The sequence below is a fragment of the Lynx rufus genome, unplaced genomic scaffold (assembly GCF_022079265.1).
Source record: "Lynx rufus isolate CCGP_SWC_20201006 ecotype Redwood Valley unplaced genomic scaffold, mLynRuf1.p SCAF_9, whole genome shotgun sequence".
NCBI classification, from domain to species: Eukaryota; Metazoa; Chordata; class Mammalia; order Carnivora; family Felidae; genus Lynx; species Lynx rufus.
Window position 1 is genome coordinate 67,908,099 of NW_025814897.1, and position 12,243 is coordinate 67,920,341.

General features: G+C 46.9%; 1 protein-coding gene across 1 annotated transcript in view; it reads right to left on the minus strand.

Annotated features, from left to right (window-relative positions):
- Positions 1–12,243, minus strand: part of GALNT18 (polypeptide N-acetylgalactosaminyltransferase 18) — a 179,095-nt gene that overhangs the window by 43,811 nt on the left and 123,041 nt on the right. The window contains exons 7-8 of the mRNA XM_047071201.1: positions 9,497–9,634; positions 3,795–3,890 (exon numbers count right to left, since the gene is read on the minus strand). Coding sequence (XP_046927157.1) covers positions 3,795–3,890; positions 9,497–9,634 — 234 coding nt within the window. The remainder of the gene's footprint in view (positions 1–3,794; positions 3,891–9,496; positions 9,635–12,243) is intronic.

A 12,243-nucleotide genomic window follows, 5' to 3' on the forward strand; every position in this document is an offset into this window, starting at 1 on the left:
AGCTCCCAGCACAGAACCCGATGAGGTGCTCAAACTCACAGACCGTGAGATCATGACCTGAACTGTAGTCGGCCACCCAACCGACTGAGCCATCCAGGTGCCCCTACCAGACACTATTTTAAATACATGTGTTAAATCTTTACAACAACCTTGATGGTATATACCACTATGAATCCACATTTTACAAAAATACAATAGGCCCACCTTTAAAAACTTGCCCATTTAAAAATGTGACAACTAGAGAGCATTGAAGCTGATATTTGATTCCACACGACCTGATTCCATAATCCATGCTCTTAGCCACAACACAGACTGCCCTATATTGAACCAGCAGCAGCTAGTAGACTGGCAGCCTTTGCCCAAACTGACATCTGCTATCCCACAGAGAAAACACTCAACATTTGTCCAATGATCCAGATAAGCAACAATCCTGCAGATTTCCACGTAGACTTGTTAAAAGCAAGTTCCTTCATTGTCTCCTGGACTGCATGTATTAAAAAGCAGACGAGGAATTGACAAAAAGACAAAACTACTTGTGACCTGGCCACGTTGGCCCATACTCAAGAATAACCTGGGGGAATTTCTGAGCTGAAAACTCCAGTGTCCAACTGCATTAACGATCAGAGAAATGCAAATTAAAACCATGGTGTGATACTATACACCTGCCACAATGTCTATAATTTAAAAAGACAGGTAATACCAAGTGTTGGCAAGGATGTGGAACAACTAGATAACATGGTTGGCACGAGTGAAAATTGAACTAATTAATTTGGAAATCTGTTTGACAGTGTATTGGGTTGGCTTGGGTTGCCACCACAAAGTATCACAGGCTGGGTGGCTTAAATAACAGAAAGTCATTTTCCCACAGTTTTGAAGGCTGGGAAGTCCAAGACCTAAGTGCTGGTGCCTTCAGGTTCCAGGGAGAGCTCCCTTGCTAGCTTGCTAACCACCTTCTTGCTGTGTTGTCACATGGCAGAGACAAAGATGAAGAGAGAGAGAGAAATTTTGTAGTGCCTCTTCTTACAAGGACACTAATTCTATAAGATCAGGGATCTACCTTTATAACCTTATTTAACCTTAATTGCTTCCTTGCTCCAAATACAGTCAGGGTTAGTGATTCAACATATGAATTTGGGGGTGACACAATTCAGTCCATAGCATTCTTCCCCTGCCCCCCCAAGTTAATTTCCTTCTCCCAAGCACAATGCATTTGTTTCACCCCAACAGCCCCTGAAATCTTAAGTCATTCCAGCATCAACTCTAGAGTCCAAATGTCATCAAAGTATCATCGAAATCAGATGGGCATGAAGCTCAAAGTGTGATTTATTCCAAGGCAAAACTTCTCCCCAGCTGAGAAACTGTGATATCAGAGAAGTTATGTGCTTCTAAAATATGGTGGCTGGGCAAACACTGGTTAGACAAGTGTGTTCCAGAAGGGGGAAATTGGAAGGAAGAGGTGATGGATCCCAAATGAGTCCAAAACCCAGCAAGGCTAATTCCATTTAATCTCAAGGCTTGAGAACAATCCTCTTTGTCTTGATGCTCTTCCCTCCAGGCCCACTGGGGTGGCATCACCCTATGGCTCTGTGGAGTTGCCTGACCCTTTGGACCTCTGGGGTGGCCCTGCCCAAGCCACTCATTGCTTTGACCCTACCCCTGAGGTCCTGGGAAGGGTCATCCTGGACCACTGAAACCAGAGAGGTAGGCCTGCCCTTTGAGGTGACAGCCTTGCCCCTGGGTCTGTTGGTGGGTCTGGCCTTTAGCATCTTTCTTCTCTTGAGGAATAGTGCATGTTGACAGATGAACAGCTCTATGCTCCTGCCTTGTGAAATCTAAGAAACCCATCAGCCTGCCTTCATTCTGTCCTCTCTTCAGTGGAGGCTGCCAGTGTCTCTGCTGGTATAAGCTCATCTCTATTTATGGCTTCTGCTGCTGTGATAGCCGATTGAGTCCACGAGTCCTACCATGGTCTCCTAATCAGTGTTCAGTCACACTCAGGGTTCTCTTCAGAACATGCCATATGGACAGGATGAGAATTTTCCAAATCTTTGAGGTTAAATGGGGTCATAAGGGTCAAGCCCTGATCTAATGGGATTAGTGTCCCTTCAAGAAGAGACACCAGAGAGCTCTCTCATTCTTTCTCTTCCTTCTGTGTGAGGACACAGAGAAGGTAACCATCAGCAAGTCAGAAAGAGCCCTCACCAGAAACCACATCAGCCAGCACTTTGATCTTGAACTTCCCAGCCACCAGAACTGTGAGAAAATAAATTCCCGTGACATTTTGTTACAGCAGCCCCAGCCAACCAATGCAGGCATTGTCTGCTAAAAGTAAACACACATCAACCCTATGATTCAGTGATTTGACTCAGGTATAAATCCAAAAGAAATGAGTCCAAATGTGCACCAAAAGACCTGAACAAGGATGTTCATAGCAGCAGTATTCATGATACTCTCAAACTGGCAATTTCCCAGGTGTCCATCAGCCATAAATATATAGGCAATACTGTATATTCATAAAATGGAAAATTACACAGTAATGAAAATTACAGCTACATGTAGCAGCATGGAGGAACTTTACAAATATGATGAGGAAAGACAGAAGCCAACATGAGAAAGCATACACCCTAGGATCCTATTTATATAAAATTCAGAATCAGGCAATAATGCTCTTTTTTTTTTTAATCTAGGGGCTGGTTATGTTGGTGCATTTGCTCTGAAAACTCACTAATCTGTACACTTACAATTGGCTACTTTCTGTACGTATGTTGCGCGTCAATAAAAATTTTACATAAAAATAGTCATCTATGAAAAATATCGCAGCATTGTAAGAATGAGGAATGAGCTGCTATACTGTGTGGTATGGGGAGAGTGTGATCTGCTGACTTACAACTGACCAGTCAGTGATGTCACAGCAGCTTGGCCCCCATAAAGGACGAGCAGGTGGAGGTCACAGTGGATAGTTGCTCTAAGTCTCAGCACACACAAATCGTGATAGCCTTCAGTTGTATGTTTAGGTGGGTAACCACTCTTTTAAACACTCAGTTATAATTGCACAAATATACACATCTTCTATACCATCTTTTTAAAAAAAAATCATCGTGCCCTTCTGGAGGTAAGATAAGTAAACTCAAAGTGTCAGAACAGGTCAGTCTGTGGCATCCGTGGAAAAATGGCTGTCCGTTGTACTCTATTGAATAAGCCATTTCTCTTGCCTGTGTTTCAGCACCCTCTTTGGATATCTGGAGCCTAGGCTATGACTGGCTAATTTTTCCTAGGATAAGTTATTTCCCTGGTAGCTTCCCCTCATTCTCCACCAGGAGAAGGTCCTGAGAGCTAGAAAAGTTCTCCTGGCTACAGATCTTGGCTCCAGCTGTGATCTACTAAAGGGCAGAGCCCAGAGGCCATGAAATGGCACTGTGAAGAGATTCTGAGATGTCAGGGAGCTTGGGGGGACCTTGGGTTCCCACCTGCTAGGGAAGGGCATGGCTGCCAGAGCGAGGACTGAGATTTACCCATAGTTTCTCCAATAAGGCAGGCGTTCCTCTTTAGAAATTTATCCCTTTCCTTGCTCCCCACCCCAGGGGATCCAGGCATCCCAGCTTCTGCTCCCCGCCCCCCACCTCCTTCCAGGCAAGGCAGGCATGACTCTCCTCTTCTACTCATGAGCATACTCTTATTGAAGAGCCCTGGAAGCCTCTGGGCCTACAGTAGCCACAACATGACTTTAGCTATCCTTCTCCACACTGGACATACATGTGTACACCCCCAACAGGAGCCTCTCTCAGGGAACTCACCTGCGGTGTCATCCCATGGCAGATGTACACGATGGGAACGTTCTCTGTGTCTGGACCCTGATCAAGACACAAATCGGTCTTCAGAGAGTTCTGCAGCTGGACACCAGAGGAAAGGTAGCCACACCAAGGAGAAAGGAACAGAGAAACAAATGCATTAAGTCAGGAGAAGCCAGCATTCCACTGAGACAAGTCCCATGTCCATAATCGCCCCACGGCCCCTTGAATACTCTGGAGAGCAATAACCACCAGCTTTTGCCTTGCATGAAGGTGCTGAGGGAAAACCAGCCTCCTGTGAAGGAGAAGCATTTTTGTGTTGTTAAACTGTGACAGTCCAGGTAGAAATAAAAGATATTCACACATGCACAAGATGGTGCCAGTTTCTTTACCCTGTCTATTTCCATAGGGGTGGCACCACGGCTTTCAATAGTCCTTGGTTAGAAGTCTTTGCTCTGGAAGGTTGGGCAAAGTGGGCAATATGTTAGCTGCCTTCAGACCTGAGATGTCCTCTGGGTCCTTTCTGCCTCCTGCAGATCCAACAGGGGCTGGCTTGGCCCCCGTGGTGCCCAGATGATGAATCTCCAGAGTGGAGGTCAGACAGGTGGATAAGGGGTCCAGGATGGGAGTAGGGGAAGAGAGAGGTATCTCTTATCCTCACCTACAGGCACATAGCAATCAATAGAACCAGTGCCTGGGTACCATGGACCAGTGTCTTACCATGTCTGGTAAGAAAGCCAATATTCAATGTTCCTTTCTGGCATATGTCTACTTCCAGTCCCTGGAGAGGACAGGTTATGGTCCACATGGCCCTGCTCACCAGCTATAGCTGAGTAGACCATGGTGGGCACCAACAAGCAGTTTAGAATGAGTTAATAATTCTATTTCTTTCTCTATTCTCCATCCTTCTCCTTCTGGAATGTAAGCATCTCATCATCCTCTTACTCTGTCCTAGAACTCTAGATGAGAGAGTCAGTGTGGTCAATGGGTGGTGGCCACAAGAATTGTGAAGCCATTTAGATTGGGTATGGGGGATCTATCGGGCCATATGTAAGCTGAGAGATCCAATGTGGCCAAGGAAGAAATGAAGCATGAGACAGGATTAGAGAAGTTCTGCCCCTGCTATGGCTTTAGTGGCTTCTGGGCTCAGGTGCCCATGTCCAGCTGCACTTTACTTTCTGTGCCCATTAGAGTTTGTGGTATCGTTAGCCACCTCAACTTGAGCTAGCTGATACATAGCTCTTGTTAGCAACCGAAGCACTCTGCTTAGAACGGAAGAGGGATGTTGGAATTCAGGGAAGACCAGGGCAATGGACTACACAGGTGGGGCATCTAGCCAAGGAGGCCAGAGGCTGATGGTGGCTGAATTTTCATGGTCTTGACAACTTGTGGCAGGAAGGCAATGGACCCAATTAGGGGTGCAAAATGCAACAACCAGAGGCACGTGTGTGCTCTGTGAATCCCCTGTTCTTGACAGGGGACAAGGAACAGAGTCCAATTCTTTTCTCTTGAGCTTCCTCTCCTCTACCAGGCAAAGGCATCTCAATACCAAACTTGCAGTTTGGAAGTTCTGAAGAAATATAAATGTGTGCCAGCTCCCTAGGCAGAGGCTCCAGAAACATCTATGTAGCAAATCCTCGTTTATAGAAGAACTATTTGGCTTGCCTGTGTGAGGCAGCATACGTAAACACTCTCTGGACTTCTCCCACAGCCTACAGAGAGGTGGGTGTCACATCTAAAGCTGAGAACTGTAATCCATTAGTGAGACCCGCTAACAGCTGTCACAAAGCAAAAGCAAAAGATCCATGGAGCCCTGATGTCAGACTTGGCTTTCTGCTAGGTTCTCAAAGCTATCCCCTGGGTGAGGAGGTAGGTGGTGGCTTTTGATAAAGTGCCCCCAGCTCTGTGTCATTCCTCCCCCATTAAGCAGGTGGTCTGTTGATGCTATTGGGAGAGACAGGCTGGGATGGAATCCTGGCTCCAGCTGTGTGGTCTTGGACAAAGAACATTTACTCCTTCTTGTCTGTTTTCTCCTCTCTAAAATAGGGATAATAATAGTGCCTACCTCACAGGGTTGTTATGAGGGTTAAATGAGACACTACCTATGAGTACATAGCATGGAGCCTGGTAAATAGCAAATGTGTAATAATTGTTAGCTACTATTATTACGGCTATAACCTTCCTGAGAGCCATTCAGGGAAACTAGCTTTCATGGCTGCATCTATGTGCCAGCTACCATGTGAAGTGCTTTCCATGTGTTATCTCCCCTAATCCTCAGAGCAATGCAGCCAGGTAATATGATCTCTTTTAAGGGTGAGGAACAGTGGCATAGAAGGTCTGCCTCACCTCGTCGTCTGTGATGCCATTTCCATTGCATGGGCTCTTCCCCATGTCACCTCTACTTTTGCCTTCATTTTGTCATACGAAGTCCTCTTCTTCCTTCTGCTCTCAGCTTCTCTGTTGCTCTGGAAGTGTTTCCTGACCCACATCTGGGTGTAAGGTCATGGCCCTATGCTTCATCATCATCTCCATTTCTCTTACTGTAGCACTTGGTGTGCTGTGTTCTTACTGCTTCTTCACGTGCCTTTCTCCCCTGTCTGAGTAGGCTGGGGCTATGTCTTTCTCATGGTCTGTGACACGGGCCAGTCCTGGCCCATAGCAGACAGTAAATCCATGTGGAATGAATGAATGAGTGAAGAAAATGAACAAATGGATGGCATTCCCAAATGAACAACACTGGCAGGTGGACAAGTGTAAAGTTCTTTTCCTCATGCAGCTGGCGACAATCCTGAGACTGAAAACTGCCCCCTCAGATGGTGTAACTATAACTTTTAAGGTTTTATAACCTGTCAAGATCACACAGAGTAAGTGTCAAAGCTAACGTTCAGAAGCTGGGTGTGTCTGTTTCCAGATGCTGTTCCATCTTCGCTGTCCACACTAGAGCTGGGATGAATCCAAAGACCCCGCCTCTTGGACATGGAGCTCCACCATCGGGGGAAACCCGTTCCCACACAATGGGGCCCAGAGGCCCTTCTGCCTGTGGCAGTCATTAAAGGGACCTGTGAGTGGATTAATGGGCTGGGTTATAGACTTGACCTAGGCCCACTGAGAGTTCCAGGAGGTTATTTGACCTGAGCAATGTGTAGTTTGGCGTAAGTTAGCACGGAAAAAGTAAGAAGAAGCTTTACCCCCAAGAAGACATCTCTGCATTTCAGAATAAAAATAATCACCAGGAAGAATGATTCAGCCTCAGCAAATCCTCTTGTGGCTGCATCCTGCTTTGCCCATCTTCACCCTGTTGCCCCCATTAAGAGTTAATTATGCTCCTTGACAAGCCAGCGTGTCTCTACTCTGTCAGAGCCCAGGCTGTGGAGGAGCCAGAAGGGAGGGGAGGCTGGCTGGGCTCCCTGAGCAGGGGCTGGCAGATGAACATGTGGGGGTGGGGGTCAGAGACCTCTGCTAGCCCTAGGGATGGTTAGCACTGCTCAGTCCTTTGGGATGATGAGAGAATGGATTTTCAGCACACCAGAGTAAAAGCAGCTCTAACTAAGGACTCAGATCCATATCTCAACCCTGTATATGCCATTTACTATTTGATCAACGAAAGGTTTCTGGGTGTGGTGGTGAGGGCTACATGGTAAGTCTGCTGTACATTTCATTAGGATGAGACCCTTTTGCTTGGAAGACAAGAATGCTTTTGGTAAGGCCCAGTACTGCAATGGCCGTATACACAAACCTCCACTGTTGCTTTCCCACTGTAGTTAATACTGTTTGGCTGATACTGTTCAGCTATAGCTGACAGCTTGGTGAGAACATGAATCCAGAAGCTGGCCCTAGCTCACAGGGGTTTGGGGCCAATAGTTTCTCCAGAGCCACAGTAGCATAACCCTCCCTTTTGGATTGGGTCCAACCATGGCCAAGCATCATATACAACTTGCTATGGGCAGAGTGCAGGGGGACCAGTAACAGCTGTGTCCTCAATATGGCCCTAGGGAGATAGATGGGGTTGATAGGTACTTCATAGTCTGGTGTGTTTCCATGGGAACAAGAGGATCTGAAGCTTCAGGTGAGTTTTCTGGCACCCAAATTACACCAGCCTGAGAAATGGAGACGCAAGGGGCCACTGAGTGATTTCCTCAGGACACGTCAACCATGCCATGGAAACTCTTGTGGGAGGATCTGACTCCCTCCTATAGGTTGGTCTGCTGGACAACAAAAGTCTCATTGGGGGACAGGATTCCTGGGATCCTGGCTCTGTGTCTTATAGCATCCTAGGATGTCAGAGTTGGGAGGCCCACTGAGAACATGGAGGCCAATCCTCAGCAAGCATTTTCCTCTCACCCCAACCCAAGCAGATGCTACGCCCATTATATTCCTGCTGAGGCAGGCCTTCAACTCAGTTTTGACCACAGCTTATCGGAGGGGAGGTCACAGTTCTTCCTCTGAGTTTCATCCTAGAATATCAAAAAGGTCTGCGGGGATTCTCTCCAAAGAGAGGGAGCAGAGTGCTATCAGAAGCTGATGTTTGAGGGGGTGCCTGGGTGGCTCAGTCGGTTAAGCATCCAACTTCAGCTCAAGCCGTGATCTCACCATTCCTGAGTTCGAGCCCCGCTTTGGGCTCTGTGCTGACAGCTCAGGGCCTGGAGCCTGCATTTGATTCTGTGTCTCCCCCTCTCTTGGCTCCTCCCCTGATCACACTCCGTCTCTCTCTCAAAATAAATAAAGATTAAAAAGAATTAAGAAAAAAAGATGATGTTTTAGACTCAGTTCTGTGTTAATGACCTATGTGAACATGGGAAGGTCACTTTGCCTTTTTGTCACCCCCCACCCTGGAACAAGGTGGTGAGAAATCTTTGTAGTTTTGGGGGCTTATAGCTGTCAGCAGAAAAGCTCTATGTGTTCAGGAATCAAAGACCAGATGAGATATCAAAAAAATCAATCAGGTATCATTGAAAACACTTTAAGAGTTGAATCGTCCTGGGAACATTGGGATAATGGTAGAATTTACCATATTAAAAGTATTTTAACCTTAGAAAATACAAATCATCAGGATATATATTTATATAGCTGAGACATTTTTCTATTCTAGGAGTACAGCATTATTTTGCCCCATTTAACATAGGGAGAAACTGAGGCCCATAGATGTTAAGACACTTGACTGAGAAGCAGCTTGGTCAAGATTGGTTTGGATCCGAACCACATCTGTCTGCATCCAAACCCTGTGCTCTGCCCTCCATAAGGGTAACTGCTCTGTGCCAAACAACAGGGGGTTGGCGCCTCCCCCCAAATACAGTGAACTCAAGAAGGTTGTGTTCCAGAACTCCTTTCCTAGAGGCTGTGCGTGTGAGTGGAAAGCATAAGCCCCTTCGGTGGGGGAGGCATACAGGCTGGTCACTAGAACCTCAGGCACCCGTTGCTTGGGGAACAGTGGGTGATTGGTATGTTACCTTGCAATCTTAACCTAACTGCAGGGTTTTGTTTTATTAAGTAGCACATGCAGGTTTGAGGCTAGAGCTAAATTGCTTGAGGCTCCAGAGGAGAGACTAAGCACCTCTCAAGGGAACAGAGAGGTTGTCTATGAAACCAAAAGCTGCCTTTTGCCCGCTGGTCTACCAGAGGTCCCGTGGAGTCAGGCTCTCCCCTGACTCTATACCTCTCTCTGGCCTTGCTCTCTGTGTCTGAGTGAACCCCAAGGGGCAGGTCCTTACCACTCCATAGGCAATGATGTCCGAGTACATCCTCATCTCCGGGTACACGCTGACCAGGTACCATCGGAAGGTCTTGCACTGCAGCTGTTTTCTCAGGGCCTTCCTTGCGGTGATGTCCCCAATGTCGATTCCAGAGTCCTGCACGGATGTGCAAATGCAGAGATACAGCCACCACCAGGACATGGCTTCTCCCCAGACCTCCCAGCCAATGTTCCTGGAGACTGCCTAGTGAAGGGCGGACGTGGGACCTTAACTCCTTCATTTCCCCACATGTCCTTAGCCCCATGACTGTCCCCATGTGGGCACTGAAACGTGAGGTCAGCACTGATGGGGACTGTCACCAAAAGCCTTTGAAAATAAATAGAACAAGGGGGGCCTGAGTGGCGCAGTCGGTTAAGTGTCTGACTTCAGCTCAGGTCATGATCTCACGGCTTGTGGGTTCGAGCCCCATGTCGGGCTCTGTGCTGACAGCTCAGAGCCTGGAGCCTGCTTCGGACTCTGTGTCTCCCTCTCTCTCTGCCCTTCCCCCGCTCATGCTCAGTCTCTCTCTCTCTCTCTGTCTCTCTCAAAAATAAATAAACATTAAAAAAAATAAATGGAACAAAAAAACCTGTGGTCTAGGTGTAGGTGGAAGGAGCTGGAGCACACAGTTGGAGTACAGCTTTTTCTACCTCATGCTAGAAGATGAGAAGTTCTGAGCTGTGGGGGGAAAGAGGGAGGGAGGGAAAAAGTGGAAGGTGGAATAGTACTAATTCAAATACTATTCCTAATAACTGCGGCAGAAAAGTCTTTGCAATGCTCGCAATGTGGTAGGTTCTGTCCTGCATGAAACCTGCACAGAAGTTTATATGCATGTATAGTGGCCCACTTAAACCTATAGGGTAGCACTGTTTTATAGATGAGTTGAGACAAAGAGAGGTTCAATGACCTCTTGCCCAAAGTCCTACAGCTGATAAATGGTGGAGCTGAGAGTTGCACCCAATCAACCCAGGTCAGGAGTTCGCATTTTTAACCTATGCTATGCATCTAGAAGAGCCTGCCCTCTGCCTCCTAAGACCAGGTCCTTGTGGGAGAAGCAGACCCTCTCTTAGCTTGGGGGTCTTAGTGTAGACAGTAGTTGTGTCTCTCACTTCCCAGGTATATCAGAGTGGTGGCCTCTGAGCCATCAAGGTATAGCAGGCAAGAAGTGGTAATGGAGACATGGATGTGTCCTTGATTTAGAGAGAGGCCCCCATATTCCTTGTGGTCTCAGAGCAAAGGGGAGAACACTGAGTCCCTGGGCCTGAACACCGGCCGTGGAACAGGGCACAGAATCAGCTGAGAAAGAGTTGATGTCACAGCAGAAGATGGTGAGGAGTCTCTCTAGCTGGGGATCAGGTGGAGACTCTGTGACATCTTAGAGGATGACACCACGGAGCCAGGGTACCAGAGAGGGCACGTGGTATTTCGTAAGCCCAGAGTAGGGAGAGAGGAAGACAGGGAAATAACAGCTCTCTCCCACTGGCACTGACTTGTGTGCTGGCTATGTGAACCTCCTGCTTCTAGCAACAGCTCTGGGGATCAAGTTACTGGGCTTGGGAAGATCATGAAATGAACAGAGTTTGAGTTTGAAATGTCTGAGAAAAATCACAAAGATGGCTGCTGCACGAATCTGCACATGATCAGGAGAAGTATTTGGTATTCGACCATGGAGGCCTGAGTAACAAGAGAGTGTAGATACAGAAGAAATACATTTATTTTTCCCACCAGAATTTAGGTAACATAAAAATGTGAACCTACTACAGCCTGCAGTTTAAGTTCTAGACTGCTAAGGGGCAATGTCTTCTGAGTACTTCTAGATGACCTCATCTGTAATTTGCCTATTCCTCGGCTCCTGCCCAGAGAACTTTCCAGCAACTGCTACTTGGCCTTTCTCTGCTGGATCCAGGAAACATGTTAGACTAATCTCTGTGCCCTGGACCTACCGCTGAGCCTGGACTGTATTGATGAAAACTAGGTTGAGAAAATATTTATGAAGTATTACAGATAAAAGCTGGCAATAAATGTAACCTGCCACTCGCCCCAGCCCCAGCCCCAGCCCCAGCCCCAGCCCCAGCCCCAGCCCCAGCCCCACCCCAAGGGATCTGTTAAGCCTTAGCTCTTTAAACTTCTCTGCCCCTTATCCTGATATCACAAAGGTATTTGCTAGGACCCAGGCCTTCCCCTTCATGCTATCATCGCCTTCATCTGACAAATTAACAATGTGTCTCAGCATTTGCGGGGAGCCACTGGAAGAATCTGTCTCTAGAAGGCCCCCGTGCTTTCCTAAAATTCTGGGTTCCCACAGGAGAACTTTCTTTTTACATTCAGGATCAAGGGAAAGTTGGTCTCCCTCCTTATCTAATCCAAGGTGGGAGAAATACCCATCAGAGGCTCATTTCTACTTCTAGAAGATTCAAGAATCAGAGCTTTGCTCTGCTTACATTTCTGGATATCATGCCCCTTTCCCCTTCGTATTTGTTAGTTGACTTCTGTCTTTCCATTTTAATGGTTCAGGACGTCTGTACAGTGTATTTACTATAAATTGCATCAAACTGTTTTCAGATTGGGGGAAGAAATTGAGAAATAAGCAAACTTTCTCAGAGAAGGTCAGCTTGACCCTTATTATTAGAAAACAATAAATGTATCGCCCCCTTTGCCAAATACTTAGTGGATTGAATAGAGTCCCCTGTAAAATTCGTGTCTACCCAGAACCTCCAAATGTGATC